The 23,071-nt window shown below is 37.7% G+C and overlaps 1 protein-coding gene across 5 annotated transcripts in view; it reads right to left on the bottom strand.

Moving 5' to 3' along the window:
- Positions 1-8,500: 8,500 nt before the first annotated feature.
- STRN3 (striatin 3) overlaps positions 8,501-23,071 on the bottom strand; it is a 150,233-nt gene continuing 135,662 nt past the window's right edge. For all 5 annotated transcript variants that reach the window (XM_077127018.1, XM_077127019.1, XM_077127021.1 and 2 more), the window contains 3 exons: positions 17,573-17,680; positions 8,996-9,082; positions 8,501-8,908 (listed from right to left, as the gene is read on the bottom strand). In XM_077127018.1, coding sequence (XP_076983133.1) covers positions 8,739-8,908; positions 8,996-9,082; positions 17,573-17,680 — 365 coding nt within the window. In that variant the 3' untranslated portion in view covers positions 8,501-8,738. The remainder of the gene's footprint in view (positions 8,909-8,995; positions 9,083-17,572; positions 17,681-23,071) is intronic.

The following is a 23,071-nucleotide window of genomic DNA, read 5'->3' as shown; positions in this document are numbered from 1 at the left end:
TAATGTTCTCTAGGTCCATCCATGTTATTACATGCTTCATAAGTTTATTCTGTCTTAAAGCTGCATAATATTCCATCGTATGTATATACCACAGTTTGTTTAGCCACTCGTCTGTTGATGGACATTTTGGCTGTTTCCATCTCTTTGCAATTGTAATGCTGCTATAAATATTGGTGTGCAAATGTCCGTTTGTGTCTTTGCCCTTAAGTCCTCTGAGTAGATACCTAGCAATGGTATTGCTGGGTCGTATGGCAATTCTCTATTCAGTTTTTTGAGGAACCGCCAAACTGCCTTCCACAGTGGTTGCACCATTTGACATTCCCACCAACAGTGGATAAGTGTGCCTCTTTCTCCGCATCCTCTCCTGTACTTGTCATTTTCTGTTTTGTTGATAACGGCCATTCTGGTGGGTATGAGATGATATCTCACTGTGGTTTTGATTTGCATTTCTCTAATGGCCAGGGACATTGAGCATCTCTTTATGTGTCTTTTGGACATTTGTATTTCCTCTTCTGAGAGGTGTCTGTTCAAGTCTTTTTCCCATTTTGTAATTGGGTTGGCAGTCTTTTTGTTGTTGAGTTGAACAATCTCTTTATAAATTCTGGATACTAGACCTTTATCCAATATGTCATTTCCAAATATTGTCTCCCATTGTGTAGGCTGTCTTTCTACTTTCTTGATGAAGTTCTTTGATGCACAAAAGTGTTTAATTTTGAGGAGCTCCCATTTATTTATTTATTTCTTCAGTGCTCTTGCTTTAGGTTTAAGGTCCATAAAACCGCCTCCAATTGTAAGTTTCATAAGATATCTCCCTACATTTTCCTCTAACTGTTTTATGGTCTTAGACCTAATGGATCTTTGATCCATTTTGAGTTAACTTTTGTATAGGGTGTGAGATACGGGTCCTCTTTCATTCTTTTGCATATGGATATCCAGTTCTCTAGGCACCATTTATTGAAGAGACTGCTCTGTCCCAGGTGAGTTGGCTTGACTGCCTTATCAAAGATCAAATGTCCATAGATGAGAGGGTCTATATCTGAGCACTCTATTCGATTCCATTGGTCGATATATCTATCTTTATGCCAATACCATGCTGTTTTGACCACTGTGGCTTCATAATATGCCTTAAAGTTCAGCAGCGTGAGACCTCCAGCTTCGTTTTTTTTCCTCAAGATACTTTTAGCAATTCAGGGCACCCTGCCCTTCCAGATAAATTTGCTTATTGGTTTTTCTAATTCTGAAGAATAAGTTGTTGGGATTTTGATTGGTATTGCACTGCATCTGTAAATCAATTTATGTAGGATTGACATCTTAACTATATTTAGTCTTCCAATCCATGAACATGGTATGCCCTTCCATCTATTTAGGTCTTCTGTGATTTCTTTTAACAGTTTTTTGTAGTTTTCTTTGTATAGGTTTTTCGTCTCTTTAGTTAAATTTATTCCTAGGTATTTTATTCTTTTAGTTGCAATTGTAAATGGAATTAGTTTCTTGATTTCCCCCTCAGCTTGTTCATTGCTAGTGTATAGAAATGCTACAGATTTTTGAATGTTGATCTTGTAACCTGCTACTTTGCTGTACTCATTTATTAGCTCTAGTAGTTTTGTTGTGGATTTTTCCGGGTTTTCGACGTATAGTATCATATCGTCTGCAAACAGTGATAGTTTTACTTCTTCCTTTCCAATTCTAATGCCTTGTATTTCTTTTTCTTGTCTAATTGCTCTGGCTAGAACCTCCAACACGATGTTGAATAATAGTGGTGATAATGGACATCCTTGTCTTGTTCCTGATCTTAGGGGGAAGCAACATAACTCTTGAGCATCTCTCGTTGGGCTGTCCTGGTGATGATAAACTCCCTCAGTTTTTATTTGGGAATGCCTTATCTGGTACTTCATTTTTGGAAGCCAGTTTTGCCAGAATTTTTGGGTGGCAATTCTTTGTTCTCAGCATTTTAAGTATGTCATCCACTGCTGTCTTCTACGGTTTCCAATGAAAAATCGGCTTTTAATCTTGAGACCCCCTTGTACGTGACATGTTTCTCTCTTGTGGCTTTCAAAATTATCTACCTTTGGCATTCAACTGTTTGATTATAACATGGTGTGGTGTAAGACTATTTGAATTCATCCTATTTGGAGTTTATTGAGCATCGTAGATGTGTATAACCACATTGTTTCAGTTTGCTAAAGCTGCCAGAATGCAATATACCAGAAATGGGTTGGTTTTTTACAAGGGGATTTATTAACTTACATTTTACAGTTCTTAGGCCATGAAAATATCCAACCCAAAGCATCAACAGAATGATACCTGGACTCTCAACACAGGCTGCCAGCATCTGGGGCTCTTCTATCACATGACAAGGCACATGGAGACATCTGCTTGTCCTTGTCTCAAGTTTTGTTGCTTCCAGCCTCTGGCTTCAGCGGCTTCCTGTTTTCTGTGGGGCTTTTTCTGTGAGCTTCTGTTAATTTCATCTTAGCTTCTCTGAGCTCACTAGGCTTTTTGTGGGTCCTTTATCCTCTTATAAAGGGCTCCAGTAACGAGATTCAATTCAAATCCACATCTGAATTAAAATAACCTAATCAAAAGGTCCCACCAAAACCAGGTCTTCACCCACAGAAATGGATTAAAAGGAACATGGCCTCTTCTGGGGTACATAACTTCACACTACCACACATCTTTGTTAAGTTTGGCAAGTTTTCAGCCATAATCCCTTTGAATATTCTCTCCATTCCTTCCTGTATTCCTACAGTGTGTATATTGTACACTTGATGGTTTGCTGTAGGTCCTTCAGACTGGTTGATTTAAGTTGTTTTGTGTTCAAGGATTCTTCCCCCATTGTCAACGTCCTGAAACCCTCCAGGGGTTTCTGATACTATGGTCTTCAGCACTGTTTGGTTCCTTTACATAATTTCCATCTCTCTAACGATGTTGTAGCCGTCCTTCATTTTCCTGATTTCCTTCATTTCTTTGTCCATGTTTTCCTTTAACTAAGCATACTAGGACCACTTTTAAAACATCTTTGTGTAGTATATCCCAGATTTGGATTCTCCTCATTGATGGTTTCTAATGCTTTAATTTACTCCAGGTCCATCATTTCCTGTTTCTTTGTATGTTTTATTTTTTTTTTAAATGTGGGTGTTGCTATTTTAGATGTACTATTACTGGAATTTAGACAGGAATGCCTGTTCCTTAAGCTTGTATTCAGCTAGTGTGATAAGAAAATTAAAAAAAAAATTTTTAAGGAAAAATCCTTAATCTTCCACAAACTTCTTCAAGGTTTATGCACACAATGAGTTCACAGAATAGCTTGAGGCCAAAGCAGAGAGGGCTATCCTAACCTTTTCTGTTAGTGTCTCATCTTGCAAGGCATGTGCAAGTGGACCTAGGAGTTCCATTTAAGACGTCCTCTCTTCCCTACACGATAGTTTTCTCATGGACCAGGGCACTGCACTGTTTGTCCTACAGTTGGCTTTGTCCTGGGGATACAACTTCAGTGCTCTCCCACGGCTTTCTGTAGGAGAGCTCTGCGCACTGCCTTTACATGCCGTGCTAGGACAGTGAGTCCTTCAGGTCACAATCAGATTGGGCTCCACATGTTTCCAGTATGGTAACTGGGACCAGGGATCCCTACTGAGAGCATTATCTGACTCTGCTGAGCTTATGAGGGGGCTAGCTACAGAGCCACGAGATCCTACTGCTTTTAAGTGCCCTTTCTTTGGATTCAGTGCTTATTCTGTTACTGCAGTACTTTCACCATTTCCTCAAGCTTTGAGAGAGCCGTTTCAGCCATTTCTGCTGATTGCTGTTGCTTCTGTACTGAAACAGAGTTCTGAAACGTCCCACTCCATTACCCTGATTGGAAAAACTAACATTATTTTACTTTGTTTGTGAATTGGTTCCCAACAAACTGAACATCAGAACTCCCTAATATTACCAGGTTGGCTAGCTATCTCTTTACAGACAAAGGAGCTCTATCTTGCCAGCTGACCAACTTCTCCAAAGACAAACTCTTGTTCATTTTCCTCATTCATCTGCAGTCTACCTTACTTCAAACACATTAATTGTATCTGAAATCATTTGCAACCAGTTACTTGAAGAAGCTTACATCTGGTTTGAATATATACACTCCAGAAATGCTTTGAGTCTAACAATTTATATCCCATGTAAAAGTAATGAAATGGCCTTTGACTTAAAAATTTCATAAAATGGAGTTTGAGAAAACAACTTCTTTCCCTTCTCTCCTCGAAGTGAGAATGATCTAGTGTAACAAGATGAATTTTAATTTAAACAACAAAAATGGGTTAACATGAGTTTTCCCTAGTAAACAGACCACACATACTCAGCTGGGAAGTACCAGCCCTTTGATGAAAACACAGCTTCTGGTAGGCCTTTAGAAAATGGTTTTTATCTTTAATTTTATAAAAGGCAAAGTTTTCAGGCTCCAGAGGTAATCAGGACAACTATTTTTTTTTTTCTTACTTAAAGAGCAGCATGAGACAGAAACTAGTACTTTATTTAGTTACTATCAGTAATATATATAAAATAACCAGGATAAAGGGTTAACAATTACAAGGGGATAGAGAATAGAGAAAGGATTTTTAAAAAGATCTATTACAATACAAAGCTGACAGGTAAGCCTACTTTTCAAATATGCTAACCCATTTATAACTTTTAATGTGTTAAATTAGGTGTTAACCCAGTGGATAACAACTTTGAAACATGAAGCAGATTATGACTAAATATAAAAAGGTCATAACATCAAGGATCTTATATAAAAAGAATAACCTTAAGCCTTAGGTACAAAAGTATTATTTAAGTAGTACACAAATTAATCTACAGAACTTTCCATGAATCACAAATGGAGGTACAAAAATGAAATGAAAATAAGACATTCTTTTTCCAACCATTCAGTCTTTTACAAATGTTCAATACTGTGGAGAAAAATACAACCAAAGTCGGTAAGATAAAAATAAACATATATACTAATTATTTTTCACTTCAGTTTTAATACATTCCAAAAGAGGTTACTGTTTATGCATTGCATTGAAGATAATCACATTTCAGTTAAATAGTAATGCCTTGATCTGGAACAGCTGCCACAAACAATACTCACTTTGGGAAAGCTTATTCTTAAATTATTTCCAAAATAAAAGAGGTACCCTTTAATTTGTCCATTAGTTGAATTTAACTTCAGAAAAACAACAAAAGTCATTTTTGAAAAATTTTAGCAATACAAATTGTCTCATGGGGTTTTAAGGTAGACAACAAAGTTTCCTAATTTACACATACTGTAATTATTCTTGCAGCATGATTTCAAATGAATTTTGCCAAATAATTTCCTAATGTTATCTTCTAACTCCATTTGGAATGTGCCTTCATTAAAAAATCTTAAAGTTTCAAAATAGAATATTTAACATTATTTTTAAGAACTTTTTAGTTTTTTAAATTAATTTAAAAAATATATATAACAAACTCATTCTTAACATATGACCCCATCCCATTCTACATATATAATCAGTAATTCACAATATCATCACATAGTTGCATATTCATCACCATGATCATTTCTTAGAACATTTGCATCAATTCAGAAAAAGAAATAAAAACACAACAGAAAAAAATTCATACATACTATACGCCTTACCCCCTTTCATTGATCACCAGAATTTCAATCCATTAAATTTAACATTTGTTCCCCCATTATTTATTTTTATCCATATTTTTTACTCATCTGTCCATAAGGTAGACAAAAGGAGCATCAGACACAAGGTTTTCACAATCACACAGTCACATTGTGACAGCTGTATCATTAAACAATCATCTTCAAGAAACATGGCTACTGGAATACAGCTCTACATTTTCAGGCAGTTCCCTCCAGCCTCTCCATTACATCTTGAATAACAAGGTGATATCCATTTAATGCGTAAGAATAACCTCCAGGATAACCTCTTAACTCTGTTTGGAACCTCTCAGCCATTGACACTTTATTTTGTCTCATTTTGCTCTTCCCCCTTTTGGTCGAGAAGGTTTTCTAAATCCCTTGATGTTGAGTCCCAGCTCATTCTAGGATTTCCGTCCCACATTTCCAGGAAGGTCCACACCCCTGGGAGTCATGTCCCACGTAGACAGGGGGAGGGTGGTGAGTTTGCTTGTTGTGTTGGCTGGAGAGAGAGGCCACATCTGAGCAACAAAAGAGGTTCTCTTGGGGGTGACTCTTCAGCCTAATTTTAAGTAGGCTTGACCTATCCTTTGTGGGGTTAAGTTTCATATGAACAAACCCCAAGATTGGGGACTCAGCCCATTGCTTTGATTGTCCCCACAGCTTGTGACAATATGAAGAATTCTCCACTTGGGGAAGCTGAATTTTGCCCCTTTTTTCACCATTTCCCCAAGGGGACTTTGCAAATACTTTTTTATCCACTGTTCAAATCATTCTGGGATTTATTGGTGCATCACTCTGGACAAACCTACAAAATCTTATGCCCCATTCAAGGCTCCATGTACTTACGGTGTTCAATTAAGCTGTCCACATGTTATATTAAGAATTGCACTAGTCAAAATATAATTCTTGTACCAAATAAACATTTTTTGCTTTAGTCTCACACATAAGTTAAATTTTAAAATATTACTATCTATTTTCAACACCCTGCAGTAATCACATTCCTTTGTTCTTCCTCATGCAAAAACATTTTTAAATTTGTATATTTAGTCACTATCACTATACACTCTAGGCATTCCTACATTATACCATCTCAGTCTTTATCGTCTTTCTTTCTGATTTCATTTGTGCCCCCAGCCCTCCTCCCTCTATCATTCTCACATTCAGCTTCATACAGTGTTTAAGAACAAGTTTTAATTAATGAACAATGTAGCTTATTCTTTACTGAATTTTTTGAGGAAATATGTATAACTAGATGGGGAAGATATCACTATTAACTGAAATTCAAATTTAATAAGGGAACAAGATGTTTAAGCAAATAATTTAAAAATTAATCTCTTGCATTTTTTGATTTTTAATTGTCTAACCAATAGATGACTTAAAAATCACCAATGGCGTGAAATATTTGGAAAGGCAGTGTTAATAATAATAGTGTTAACTTTTTAAATCTTATAATTTCACTTAAGCAGTGCAAAGTTTAACAGAACTCACTAAGAAATCATCTCTATTTCCTAATTTATTGATGAAGCATAAAGTATTGCACTTTATTATTCAACACAAAATAATGTAGTCAACAGTAACATACAGGTACACAATTTAATATTTATTATATGCATTTTATATACATTATTTTTCAACAGCTGTATGTTTGCTATGTGGTACAATCTTAAAAATTTGCTGATTCATAAGTTTGTAAAACAAAAACTTTACAAAACTCATCAAAACTCGCAAACTCATCAGAAAAGTTTTTTGGAAGACTAGAAAAAATACTTTATTGTCTTAATCATGCATTACACAAACAAAATCTTTAGTTACACAATAAAATTAAACACATCTGAAAAAATAAAAACAGGGATAACTAGTCCAAACAACAGATCTCTATATCCTGATTCAACTATTTTTGTATCCTATTTGAAATGCAAATAAAATTTTTACTTAAAATATTTTTAGACAAGATATTTTTATTTGGAATCATGGTAAACTAAGATATGTATCTTGGGGGAAACACCTCGGTTTGTAACATAAAAAGTTAAAATATTACATTTTTAGTCTACTTTAGACTATTCAAAGAATTCCAAAATAGATATAGAGGGCCCCTTTAGCACATTAATAAAAGGATATAAAGACCAACAAAAAGTGAAATAAATAATAATAGGCCATTAGCAAGATGGATAATCCTTGATAAATAAATTGTAAATACAGTAAGATGTACAAAATATCACATAGTGATAGGATGCCAAGACTAGTTTTTTTTCTTTTTTTAAGAGTTCATTTGGAGTAGTAAACCCCTCTGTTTCATTTTAATACACTAATAGTTCTTGGTTTATACAGAGAGTTTTATGATGAGAAAGGTAATTTAGCATCTTTATGGAAGGACTTAGCTGAACTATATTAGGCAAAAGAAGGAAAGTGTGGTTACATGGCAGCGGGTCAGTGAAATCTTTGTTTTAGGGTTGTATAATGCAGAAAAAACTTCAATACAATCTTGAGCACTGTTGTGACAGGCTAAATATATAAAAAGACTTATAAAAACTAGAATTTTATCCAAACATTTGTGCAACTAATGCTAAAATATTTTAAGTTAAATTTCTTTTTTTTTTTTTAAAGCAAAATAAGTTTAAAAGGGAATCTGTGGCATTCAACTGATAAACAGAAGATCACTAGGAGATGAAAAAAAGCTACTCTTGGAGCTCACTTCCCCCAACAAGAGCACCACATTCCTAAACCCTAAGGCAGCACACAGAATCCAAAATAAAGTCTTTTTTGTAAGATCAAACTCCACACTGGAGTAAAGACATCTAAAAATCAGACATACCGCTCAGTTCATATCCATTCAGTACAGGCTACAAATACTGGAGTCCTTTTTTTTTTTTTCCATCCCACAAAATACAGTAATTACAGTTAAATTAATGAGCCTGACATTATTTAAAATGTGTTGTCTGCCAATTTATGCCTGCCCCAAATAGCCTTTACTCAGGCATATCACATGTAGTGTCTTATCAGTAACCTTTTTGATGGCAGTGTGCGGCCCCCTTTCTGTCCAAGCATATCTTTTGCTATGATGAGAGTTTCTGTTGTGTCACACAAAAACTTTGGCAAGAGCATCAGCTCCTGCACTGGCAATATAAGCTTTTGATGGGTGGAAAGCAACATCATATATTGATTCATCCAATTTCTTCCTATGAGCTGTTATTTCCTGAACACATGTCTTGCTGTCTAAATTCCACAATCTAATGGAACAGTCATGGCCTGTAAAAGAATACCACAAATAAAGTTTGTAACTGAGCAATAATTCTTTTATAAAATGTATGGGCAGTATAGTAAGTTCAGACTTACTTCCAGACATCAAATAGATTCCATTAGGATCTACTGCTAGACTTGTAACAGCATCTAAATGAGCTACCATAGAATGGATCATTTTACCTAAATAAAATATAATGGAGAAGATTAAGTTTTCACAAATAGTTAATAACTTGACAGACCAAAAACCATAATATAAAATATAAACATATCAACATAAAATAGACAATCACTGTAGCAGTATTTTTTGTGGCAAAATTAACATTTTAATTATTTCAGAGTGTACAATTTTAGTAGTATTTAGGACATTCACAATATTGTGCAATGATCTCCATTATCCAGTTCCAGACATTTTCATCACCCCACAAGGAAACCCCATTCCACAAAGCAGTTACTCATTTCCTCTTTGCCCCCCACACCCAGACAACCTCTAATCTGCTTTCTGTTTCTACTAAAATTTGTTTATTCTGGATATTTCATATAAATGGAATCATACACTTGGTAGCTTTTTGCATCTGACTTCTTTCACTTAGCATAATATTTTCAAGATCCATCCACTATAGCAATTTTATTGAGAACTTTAATTCTACTGCAGAACTTTCCTAGTTACTCCTAAAAAAAAGACATCCACGTAATATGAATATGAGGGCATCTGATAGACAACAGAACACATGCTGACAGCAGGACTGCATCAAAGGCTAAAGATCATGTAAACTGCAATTTAAATGAAAACAGAATCTCAGAAAGATAATCTTAAAACTCTTATATACATGGATTTATGATAAATGACCATAAAAATATATTTTGTAAGCTAGGAACAAGAAAGAGATATGTGGAGGGTGGGGGTGGGCTGCCAGAACAAAAAAATATTGTTCTAGAAAATGCAATTTAATGAATATCTTCACTGAATTTTCAGCAACCAAGCAGGATTCATCAGCAAGTTGAGATTAAGAAACGAGTTGTGAATACAAAGTTGAATTGCAGAAATACTTTGGAACAAGGGCATCAGCCCCTATGCTGGCAAAATATGTTTTAATTAAATCAAATTGATTCATCCAAGAGGAGGATAAAATAGCATATATTTTTAAAATTTCCTTTCCTTTCATTCTATAATGAGTATAGGTCTTAATTTCTCAAATGCCTGGACAGACTGCCCATAATGAGAGATGGGGGAGCATGCTCCAAAATTCCAGTTGTCATCATTTGCTATATTTCTTGTCCACTGATGACATTCTAAACTGGGACATGAAATAGATCTACTTTGGTTACTGTTCATGGGGTCACAGCGTTGACTTGAACAAAAAAAGCACAACATCAAACGCGCAAAAAGTTATCCAACCCCCAAAAAGAAGACAAGAAGAAAAAAAAAGTATTTGGCAATACTAGACACAACACAAAATTGAAGATGACTCTGGTTATTTCAAACCAGAGTTTCTCATTAATACTAAGATTAATTACAGAATAATTTTAGAGTCTCTTCTTTGCTACTCTGAGAAACAAAAAGAAAACTCACTCAACATACTACCTTTAATTGCTTAGTCCAACATAATTCATTTCTCAGTCTAGATTCTATTCCTCTCAATATTCCTACAAAAAAAGCCAGAGTATGATGATGGATGTTCTCCAGGACAATTATGTCAAAAGGTTAGGGGTTAACTACCAAGTATCACTAGCTTCATTTAAATGTCAAAGCTATGATAGGAACTCTTAATTCTTAGATCTAGTTCTAACTTCTCTGAGAATAATCCTGTATTTTCTAAATTTAACATATCTAAAACCAAAGTAATCTCATTCAAGAGCAGCTCTAGCCTTTTTTTTTTTTGGGGGGGTGCATGGTGTGGGAATTGAAGCCAAGTCTCCCACCCAGAAGGCAAGCATTCTACCACTGAACCACCCATGCATGTGATCTATCCATTTTTTAAAGGGGCTATAATATCCCAAGTTTAGCTCCAGGCCTCCTGCTTGTGCACTAACCAACTCCCAATCTAACATCTTAAGTGAATTAAGAGTCTACACTTCTTTTCCACATAAACACAAAGAAGTCACTTCAAAATTTCAGGATGGACTAGGTACTGTGAGATGCAAAACTGAGGATCAAGTTGGATGCTGGGTTTCCGTTGGTGACCAGAGAAGTGACAAAGTTTCTGATTCCTTTCAGTAATCAGGACCCTTACTTCACCAAGTTACACCTGCAGCTTCTCACATTTAAGCATTTCAACTGTGGCCCCATGCCTCCATGACCACCTTCTTCCCCTACCAAGATTAATTCTTTTCTTCTCTGAATGAGGAAACAGAAAGGACACATGTGTTTTATAGCTTCTCCCCTTGCTGGCACTCTAAGCTCTTTCACTGGGTATTTAATTTTGTGGGCCTCCCTGAAATGGAAAGGTAATAACGACCGATGTAAAAAGCGTGGACTCTGGAAGCAAATTGTGTGGATTTGAGTATGCAACACTAAAATCTGTATCTGTTATGTGACCTCACAAAAATTATTCAGCTTCTGAAGAGATGCTCAATGTCCCTTAGACATTGGCCATTAGAGAAATGCAAATCAAAACCACAATGAGATATCATCTCACACCCACCAGAATGGCCATTATCAACAAAACAGAAAATGACAAGTGCTGGAGAGGATGCGGAGAAAGAGGCACACTTATCCACTGTTGGTGGGAATGTCAAATGGTGCAACCACTGTGGAAGGCAGTTTGGCGGTTCCTCAAAAAGCTGAATATAGAATTGTCATATGACCCAGCAATACCATTGCTAGGTATCTACTCAGAGGACTTAAGGGCAAAGACACAAACGGACATTTGCACACCAATGTTTATAGCAGCATTATTTACAATTACAAAGAGATGGAAACAGCCAAAATGTCCATCAACAGAAGAGTGGCTAAACAAACTGTGGTATATACATACGATGGAATATTATGCAGCTTTAAGACAGAATAAACTTATGAAGCATGTAATAACATGGATGGACCTAGAGAACATTATGCTGAGTGAGACTAGCCAAAAACTAAAGGACAAATACTGTATGGTCCCACTGATGTGAACTGACATTAGAGAATAAACTTGGAATATGTCATTGGTAACAAAGACCATCAGGAGTTAGAAACAGGGTAAGACAATGGGTAATTGGAGCTGAAGGGATACAGACTGTGCAACAGGACTAGATACAAAAACCCAAAAATGGACAGCACAATACTACCTAATTGTAATGTAATTATGTTAAAACACTGAACGAAGCTGCATCTGAGCTATAGTTTTTTTGTTTGTTTGTTTTGTTTTTTTAATATATATTTTTTGTATTTTGTATTTTTATTTTTTCTCTATATTATCATTTTATTTCTTTTTCTGTTGTCTTACTATTTCTTTTTCTAAATCGATGCAAATGTACTAAGAAATGATGATCATACATCTATGTGAAGATATTAAGAATTACTGATTGCATATGTAGAATGGAATGATTTCTAAATGTTAATAAGTCTCAAAGTCATGGTATATGCAATTTAAATTTGTGCCTCTAACAAAAGTTTAAGTCACAGACCCCAAGGATCTCTATGCAATAGTGTAAACCGTAAAACTTAAATCCTTTAAAGTCAAGTTTCTATCTTATAGCGCAACTAAATTTGTATTTCTAAACCAATTTTGCAACCCCAATGCAAATATTTTCACTGGTTCCTCACAGTACACAGTGTAAGCAAAAATCCATTATTCTTAGCCTTGCCCTCAAAAGTCCTTCTCAAGAGATTTTCCTTCTCCAAACTTATCTCTTTGGCTTACCCTATAAGAAATTTCTTCTGTTCCTACCAAAGCACTATTTTTCAAAATAGCCCCTTATCTGAAATTTCCTCCCTCTACTTTCACTTAAAAACAAACTTACCATTCCTTCAATACAAACCTCAAACTTCCATTTATATAAAGACTCCTCTATCTAGCAGGGCTCAGTTGTGTGTGTATGTGTGTGTGTGTGTGTGCCTTCTCCCAAACAACAATAAGCCCCCAGAAAACAGGAACTACATTTTATACATTTTTGTTGCTAAAATGATTTACAGAACTTACCTACATACTGAAATCATGCATAACATCAACATATACATGTTTCACATAAAAGATAAATTAATAAATAAATTTACTACTCTTATAGAACATCTATTAACAACTTAGTTAACTAACAATATCAGTAATGGGGATATTTTAGTTTAGATATTTTAAATGAACTACTAGTCTTCAATATTTAACCACAATTCAAATTTAATGTAACTCAGTGTTGTGTGTGTATCTCTGTGAGGGTTGTTGGGTGAGTGGGTGACTGTTTACTTCTTCAATTATCTTCACTTTACTGATAAGGTAGTGTTAGTAGAAAGAATAAACCGGTAGAATTTGGTAATCTAAAGGCTATCTGTTCCTTATTTCTGTTATTAAGTAAAATTTTATTGAACACCTCTTGATTTATCAATAAAATAACTCTAAAAGATTCACTTTTTACTTTTAATCTAACTGCTAACATTTCTGAACCTCCTGTTAACAAATGTAGATTTCAAAAATTAATAAAAAGGAATCTATTTAGAAACATGATGATGGAAATGACCTTACTGCCCTCACAGTAGAAAAGATATTTAGGCCTCATAAAAATGGTTCAAAAAACGGATTTGATAATCAGGTGTTAAATTGAGAATTATCCACATGAACATAAATCAATTTCCTGTGCAATATGGAGACCTGTAAAAACTCATTCTGTTCCTAACATCTTTTATTGAATTATAAGGAATATATGCATGAAAGTGTTATTTGAATGAAAAAATACAAATTATTGCCATGCCCTATATAACCTCTTCAAAGAGAAACCTACAATTCTGATTTGTTGTCTTACTTGAAAATCTGATGCCCTGAAAAAACACTGTAATTAACATTTACGTCAACTCTTTTTAACTATTTAACTTATAAGTTAAGTTTCTTATTTGGAAATCCTTTAATATCCAAGACTGTTTTAGATTCTCTGCAAAGAAACCTCTCTAGCTGTCAGACCTTTTCTGAAGAAAGCAGTATTTTATATAGTGCTGTAGATATGGAAAGATGAAAAAGAGTTTCTTGAAAAAAAAACAGAGAGATAGAGACCTTACCTATGATGAAATTAAAGTATGACTTGACTTCTATTCAGTAAGTTTCCTCACGACAAAAAAATAGAAGATGAAAATGAAAATCATCTACTGTATTAAAATCTGACCATAAAAAATAATTTTAAGAACACATTTGAAATGCCAAACACCAGAAAGAGATTTTTTGTGCTACATTAATTTGTAACAGAATAGGAATGGAAAAATTTCAATTGGAAGAATTTATATTTAATTAACGTGATATAAGGAGATTATTATAGGTAGGTAAGGTAGTATATATACATAAAAATAAAACCTAGATGTATTATAAATGTGTTACATTAAATAAAAATCTCGAAAGAGATTCAGAGAGAGCAGAGCAGAATGACATAGCCACAAGAAGCACAGTTCACCAACCAGCGACCTCTGGAGATGAAGAAGGAAAATGCCTCCCAGGGAGCTTCATGAAACAGGAAGCCAGGAGAAGAAGCTAGCAGATGACACCATGTTCTCCCATGTGCCCTTCCAGATGAAAGAGAAACCCTGACTGTGTTCGCCATGTGCCCTTTCAGATGAGAGAGAAACCCTGAACTTCATCGGCCTTCTTGAACCAAGGTATCTTTCCTGGATACCGCTGGTTGGACATTTCTATTGACTTGTTTTAATTGGGACATTTTCTCGGCCTTAGAACTGTAAACTTGCAACTTATTAAATTCCCCTTTTAAAAACCCTTTCTAGGGTGGGCCACGGTGGCTCAGCAGGTAAGAGTGCTTGCCTGCCATGCCCGAGGACCCGGGTTTGATTCCCGGTGCCTGCCCATGTTAAAAAAAAAAAAAAAAAAAAGCCTTTCTGTTTCTGGTATATTGCATTCCGGTAGATAGCAAACTAGAACAATCAGGTTCTTCAGGTTCATCCACATTGTAATATGTATCAGTACTTCCCTCCTTTTTGTGGCTGAATAATATTCCACTGTATGGCTATACCACCGCATTTTGTGGCTTAATTCATTCATCAATTGATGGACATTTGGACTATTTCCACTTTGGGGCTATCATGAATAATGCTGTTATATCAGTGTACAAGTTTTTCTGTGGACATATTGTCGGCATTGTGGTGATTAGGTGCATGTGTCAACTGGTTAGTTGATGATGTACAGTTGTCCAGTCAAACAAGCACTGGCCTCACTGTAACTGTGAGGTTATTTCATGGACTTAAATCATCCATGAATTCATTGCATCTGTGGGTGATTACATCTACAATCAACATAGAGTGGGGTGCTGCTTGGTTTGCAAATATCAAACATGTTGGAACGGCTTTTTAAATGGATGAAGGGCAGATTCTGAAAGAGTTGTGAGAAGTTTCATAGAGAAGGCCTAGAATGCTTTGAAGAGACTGCTGGTAGAAATGTAGACTCTAAAGATACCTCTGACCAGGCTTTAGACAGAGATGAGGCACGTGTTATTATAGACTGGAAGGAAAGCAAGTCTGGTTTTAAAATGGCAGATAATCTGGCAAAATTGACTAGTGGTTTTGGCTGGAAGGCAGATTTTAAAAGCCATGAACTTGGATATTTAGCAGAAGAGATCTCCAAATTAGGTCTGGAAAGTGCAGCCTGGTTTCTCCTAACAGCTTATAGTAAAATGCGACAGGAAAGAGATAAACTGAGAATTGAACTCTTGGGTACAAAGAAACCAGAAGTTGATGTTCTGGAGAATTCTGGGCTTCCTGGAAGGGAGACACTAGAGAACAGTGCTGTACATGAGGATCTGACCAGATGTGGAAACTGTCAGCCATTTCAGAGAAAGCCAGGATCAGACATGGAGTTATCCAGGAAGGATTTGTGGAAACTCCTTATGTCTGATGGTCATGATTCAAGGCTACTGCATAGAAAGTCAACGAGAGTGCTGTGGGACCTGTATAAACAGAGCTGCTGCCAGTCTGGATTGGGGGGTTCAGAGAAGGGACTCATTGGAGGAAAAATAACTTCAGAGGCAAAACCGCGGAGGCTGAGGTCTGAAGTCAAGAAGCCTCAGGCCAGGAGAGCGGACCCACCCAAGCCCGTGGAGAGGGTGAGTTTGCCCTAAAGGCAGAGAATGGGCCTTTCACCTGGTTTCAGTGGAAGAGTCATGCTGCCTCAGGCCTTGGAGAGGGTGAAGCACATTCCTTGGGGTTTGGGGAGAGCCTGGCTGCCACCACATGGAGGGGTTGAGCATATGCCCCAGAGATGGCAGAGAGCCCAGGTGTAGCCCTGATGCTTGGAGAGGGTGGAGCCTAGAAAAAGGTGGTCTCCCCAATGTTCCCTAAGGTTGAATTCGAAGAGAGGTGGGCCTCTGCATAGGCCCTTGGAAAGGGTGGGACTGCCGCTTTCAGAAGCCCAGAGGATAAATGATTCTCAGACTTTGAAATCTAATGGACTTTGCCCTGAGGGTTTTCAAAACTATGGGTCCAGTGACCCGTGTTCCTTCCTCCCTATGGAAACGTGTATATGCATCCTATGACTGTTCCTTCTTTGTATGTTGGCAGCAAATAACTTGCTATGAGTTTTCAAAAGTTCAACAGGATAATTTTGCCTTAGACTGTCCATGCCTTTAACTAACTTTGATGAGACTTTATACTGATTTTAATCTTGTATTTGAAATGTTACAGGAAAGGTTTAAGGATTTCTGATATTGTTATGAAATTGATGTATTTTGTATATGGGAAAAACTTGTCTTTTTTAGGGGCCAGAGGGTGGAATGTGCTGGGTTTCAAAGGAAGTATGCCCCCTAGAAAAGCCATGTTTTATCAAAATCCCATTTCATAAAGATAGAATAATCCCTATTCAATACTGTGTGTTTGAAACTGTAATCAGATCATCTCCCTGGATGATGTGATTTAGTCAAGACTGGTTGTTAAACTGGATTAGGTGATGACATGTCTCCACCCATTTGGGTGGGTCTTGATTGGTTAATTGGAGTCCAATAAAAGTGGAAACATTTTGGAGAAAAGAGATTCAGAGAGAGCAGAGAATGCTGCAGCACCACGAAGCAGAGAGTCCATGAGCCAGTGACCTTTGGAGATGAAAAAGGAAAATGCCTCCTGGGGAGATTCATGAAACTGGAAGCCAGGAGAGAACGCTATCAGATGATGCCATGTTTGCCATGAACCTTCCCAGATGAGAGAGAAGCCCTGACTGTGTTCACCATGTGCCTTCTCACTTGAGAGAGAAACCCTGAACTTCATCGGCCTACTTGAATCAAGGTATCTTTCGCTGGATGCCTGTGATTGGACATTTCTGTAGACTTGTTTAATTGGGACATTTTCTCGGCCTTAGAACTGTTAATTAGCAGCTTATAAAATTCCACTTTTTAAAAGCCAAAAAAAAAAAAAAAAAAACAAAAACAAAAACCACTCAGTTAAAACGGTTTAACTTGGCAATTTCAAAGGTTAAAAAAAACACACCTTATATAAAATAAAGGCTTCTATGTGCATCTCAAATATATAGTGTTATTAATATGACTGAAAAGATGACTTACCCGTTTTATTATCAAAAAATTTGATGTGTCTATCTTCATGAGCAGTAATTGTAACAGGAAGTGTGGGATGACTTACTACTCTGTTAATATGATTATTGGATTGCAAACCTGAAAAAAAGGGGGAAGACAATGCATTAAAATTCAAATCTTCAATATGAAACTAGATGATGACCTTTTTAGTAGTATCATAAGGTAGGACTCAGGGAGAATTCCAGGGAAGATGGCAGAGTAGGGAGTTTCACGATTCAGTCCTACCATCAAAACAAATATTGAATAGGTAGGAACTGTCTGAAACAAATATTTTGAAACTCCAGAGGCCAGAAGAACCAATGGTACAGAATCCAGGAAAAAGTATATAGAAGAGGCTGTTAAATAAGGTAAAGAACAGTGAACTGCTCTCTTTGCACAGCAGCTACCGGTGCCACCTGACTCATGTGGCAGGTTGCTGCAGAGTACAGTCAGGCTAGCTCTCTGGTGACAGAAAGGGACATAAATCTCCTCTTGCCCAAGAAGAGGGATGGGCCGATCACTGATCATGGACTTTGACTAGTGAATCTGGATTGCCCAGCTCAGGGGGCAGCTACTATTTCAACCCACCAGAAAAAGGAGCCACTTTTTCAACACTCCCCAGACAGGGGCAGAAGCAGTGGAGATTTAAACACTTCCTCAGGGCAGTGAGGGTCACTTAGCTGAAGGGCAGCATTTGCTGGACAGGACAGGAAAATTCAACTTTAGAGAGCCATTGGAAAAGCTCTTGGTACCTTTGCTGATGCCCTCCCCAAGGTACTTTGGGCTAGTCTGTACCCCCTTCATGAGACCCAGAATTTGCCATCCCTGCAAAAGTAACATGAGGCAACAAAAGTAGTAAAAAAGCTACAAAGGCAAATAGTCTGTGACAAAGATTTGCTGGATTCAAATACTCAGGAGAAGGAGATTTGTCTCTTGGGAAATGGGAAAATTAAACTCTGTAAACAGAGGAACTTCAAAACAACTAAGAAGCAAAAGCCCACGATAAGATACTGACCCAGAAAAACATGGAAAACCCTGCACACTGCACTTGCCTGGGGCAGACCTTCCTAATAGGAGGGCTGAAGTTCAAGGAAATCAAAAGACAGTTATAAAATCAAAAAACAGGTATCTCAGGGAATAAATCCCAGAGTTAACAATTTGAAATATTAAAATGTACAGTGTATAGGGTTTAACAAATTGAGTGCTGAATCGTCATATTGATATTTCTTTTAATCTTCAGTGTCTTGTAGCAGCTAGTATGACATCGCAACAATTAGTTGTACAACAGATTTCAGAGTTTGGTATGGGTTACAATTTCACAATTTTAGGTTTTCACTTCTAACTGTTATAAAGTACAGGAGACTAAAAGAAATATCAATATTATGATTCAGTACTGCATTTGTTAAACCCTACCTTCTCTGTATAAGTCCACCATCCCTTCTGATCTTTCTTCTATTCATACAGGGGTATTATTTGGGCTATGCCCATTTTAACTTTTTCAAGCAACACACTTTTAAACAACCAATGGATTAAAGAGGAAATCAGAAACAAAATTAGGAAATATCTCGAGGCAAATGAAAGTGAAAATACAAACTACCAAAACTAATGGGTGTACGGAAGGCAGTGCTGAGAGGGAAGTCTGTAGCTCTAAATGCTCATATTAAAAAGAAGACTTCAGCTCTTTCTCCGCAGGCCCGCCGCGCGGCACCCACGCCCCGCAGCAGGCGACCCACCCGCCCTCCTTCTCCCCTCTCTTTCTCCGCCGGCCCGCCACACGGCGCCCACGCCCCGCAGCAGCCGACCCGCCTGCCCTCCTTCTCCCCTCTCTTTCTCCGCCGGCCTGCCGTGCGGTGCCCACGCCCCGCAGCAGCCGACCCGCCCACCCTCCTTCTCCCCTCTCTTCCCCCTCCTGCTCCGGCGGCTCTCCAACCACCACGGTGCCCTCTTCCCCGCCTTCACCGGCTCCTCCGCCACCAGCCTCGACAGCCTTGCCGCCCTCACCTTTCCTCCTCCAGAACAGTTACTGGGGGAGTGGAGATAATACAGAGCAGCTCCCGGAGCCACGAGGGAGATCAAAGGGACAGCGTACCCCATCCTGGAATGGCTGGGACAGCGTACCCCATCCTGGAACGGCTGACTATCTGGGAGAACCAGCTCCGGTGAGATCACCAAGGGGCACGGGCTTTCCTGGGTGGGACAGCAAGCGACCGGAGTCCCTCCCTTCCACCTTCCCAGGCCAGCTCGTAGAATTGGACAGGCGGTCCCCTTAGGCCGCGGCGGCTGGTGCCCCCACCACGCGAGGCCCCCCAGACCATCTGAGATAGTTGGGTCGGAAATCCCCAGACTGCGGAGAACAGTGACCGGGGGATCCCTTCCAAACGCGTGACTCCCCCGTCCAGCTGGGAACAGTGCACTTTCCCGGGCTGTGACAGCTGGTGCCCTCCCGCCACGCTTGGCGCCCCGGGCCGACTAGCTAATTCGGCCGGACGCTCTCCTGTGCTGCGGCGGCCGACGACCCTCCCCGCATTCGGAACCCCAGGCCGGCTGGCATTCTTCCAAGATGCTTCGGCTGCCGAACCTCCCCTACGGCGAGAATTTTCCAGAGTTAAAGGACCCACAGCAACTTTCACTGGTGGAACCCGTAGACATGTGTGCCACAGGCATGTGCCACGAGCGCCACCTACTGGGCAGGATAAGAAAAACAGAACCCAGAGATTGCACAGAAAAATCTTTCAACCTGTGGGGTCGAACACCCAGGGAAATCTGACTAAATGCCCAGACGCCAGCAGAAGATAACAGATCACGCTCAGAAAATTGAACATATGGCCCAGTCAAACGAAGAAACCAATAGTTCAAATGAGATACAGGAGCTGAAACAACTAATGCTGAATATATGAACAGAAATGGAAAACCTCTTCAAAAACGAAATCGATAAATTGAGGGAGGACATGAAGAAGACATGGGCTGAACATAAAGAAGAAATAGAAAAACTGAAAAAACAAATCACAGAACTTATGGAAGTGAAAGATAAAGTAGAAAAGATGGAAAAAACAATGGATACCTACAATGACAGATTTAAAGAGACAGAAGATAGAATTAGTCATTTGGAGGATGAAACATCTGAATTCCAAAAAGAAACAGAAACTATCCGGAAAAGAATGGAAAAATTTGAACAAGGTATCAGGGAACTCAAGGACAATGTGAACCGTACAAATATACGTGTAGTGGGTGTCCCAGAAGGAGAAGAGAAGGGAAAAGGAGGAGAAAAACTAATGGAAGAAATTATCACTGAAAATTTCCCAACTCTTATGAAAGACCTAAAATTACAGATACAAGAAGTGCAGCGCACCCCAAAGAGATTAGACACAAGTAGGCGTTCCCCAAGACACTTACTAGTTAGAATGTCAGAGGTCAAAGAGAAAGAGAGGATCTTGAAAGCAGCAAAAGAAAAACAATCTGTCACATACAAGGGAAACCCAATAAGACTGTGTAGATTTCTCAGCAGAAACCATGGAAGCTAGCAGACAGTGGGATGATATATTTAAGTTATAAAAGAGAAAAACTGCCAGCCAAGACTCCTATATCCAGCAAAATTGTCCTTCAAAAATGAGGGAGAAATTAAAACATTCTCAGACAAAAAGTCACTGAGAGAATTTGTGACCAAGAGACCAGCTCTGCAAGAAATACTAAAGGAAGCACTAGAGTCAGATACAAAAAGACAGAAGAGAGAGGCATGGAGAAAAGTGTAGAAAGAAGGAAAGTCAGATATGATATATATAATACAAAAGGCAAAATGGTAGAGGAAAATATTATCCAAACAGTAATAACTCTAAATGTTAATGGACTGAATTTCCCAATCAAAAGACATAGACTGGCAGAATGGATTAAAAAACAGGATCCTTCTATATGCTGTCTACAGGAAACACATCTTGGACCCAAAGATAAATATAGGTTGAAAGTGAAAGGTTGGGAAAAGATATTTCATGCAAATAACAACCAGAAAAGAGCAGGAGTGGCTATACTAATATCCAACAAATTAGACTTCAAATGTAAAACAGTTAAAAGAGACAAAGAAGGACACTATCTACTATTAAAAGGAACAATTAAGCAAGAAGACATAACAATCATAAATATTTACGCACCGAACCAGAATGCCCCAAAATACGTGAGGAATACACTGCAAACACTGAAAAGGGAAATAGACACATATACCATAATAGTTGGAGAATTCAATTCCCCACTCTCATCAATGGACAGAACATCTAGACAGAGAATCAATAAAGAAATAGAGAACCTGAATATTACTATAAATGAGCTTGACTTAACAGACATTTATAGGACATTACACCCCACAACAGCAGGATACACCTTTTTTTCAAGTGCTCATGGATCATTCTCAAAGATAGACCATATGCTGGGTCACAAAGCAAGTCTCAACAAATTTAAAAAGATTGAAATCATACACAACACTTTCTCGGATCATAAAGGAATGAAGTTGGAAATCAATAATAGGTGGAGTGCCAGAAAATTCATAAATACATGGAGGCTCAACAACACACTCTTAAACAACAAGTGGGTCAAAGAAGAAATTGCAAGAGAAATTAGTAAATACCTAGAGGCAAATGAAAATGAAGACACAACATATCAAAACTTATGGGACGCAGCAAAGGCAGTGCTAAGAGGGAAATTTATTGCCCTAAATGCCTTTATCAGAAAAGAAGAAAAGGCAAAAATGCAGGAATTAACTGTCCACTTGGAAGAACTGGAGAAAGAACAGCAAACTAATCCCAAAGCAAGCAAAAGGAAAGAAATAACAAAGATTAGAGCAGAAATAAATGAAATTGAAAACATGAAAACAATAGAGAAAATCAATAAGACCAGAAGTTGGTTCTATGAGAAAATCAACAAGATTGATGGGCCCTTAGCAAGATTGACAAAAAGAAGAAGAGAGAGGATGCAAATAAATAAGATTAGAAATGGAAGAGGAGACGTAACTACTGACCTCACAGAAATAAAGGAGGTAATAACAGGATACTATGAACAACTTTACGCTAATAAATACAACAATTTAGATGAAATGGACAGGTTCCTGGAAAGACATGAACAACCAACTTTGACTCAAGAAGAAATAGACGACCTCAACAAACCAATCACAAGTAAAGAGATTGAATTAGTTATTCAAAAGCTCCCTAAAAAGAAAAGTCCAGGACCAGATGGCTTCACATGTGAATTCTATCAAACATTCCAGAAAGAATTAGTACCTACTCTCCTCAAACTCTTCAACATAATCGAAGTGGAGGGAAAACTACCTAATTCATTCTATGAAGCCAACATCACCCTCATACCAAAACCAGGCAAAGATATTACAAAAAAAGAAAACTACAGACCAATCTCTCTAATGAATACAGATGCAAAAATCCTCAATAAAATTCTAGCAAATCGCATCCAACAACACATTAAAACAATTATACATCATGACCAAGTAGGATT

This window comes from Tamandua tetradactyla, chromosome 14 (assembly GCF_023851605.1).
Source record: "Tamandua tetradactyla isolate mTamTet1 chromosome 14, mTamTet1.pri, whole genome shotgun sequence".
In the NCBI taxonomy this organism is placed as follows: Eukaryota; Metazoa; Chordata; class Mammalia; order Pilosa; family Myrmecophagidae; genus Tamandua; species Tamandua tetradactyla.
Note: the sequence above shows the minus strand (reverse complement) of the source record. Positions and strands in the feature narration are given on the sequence as shown.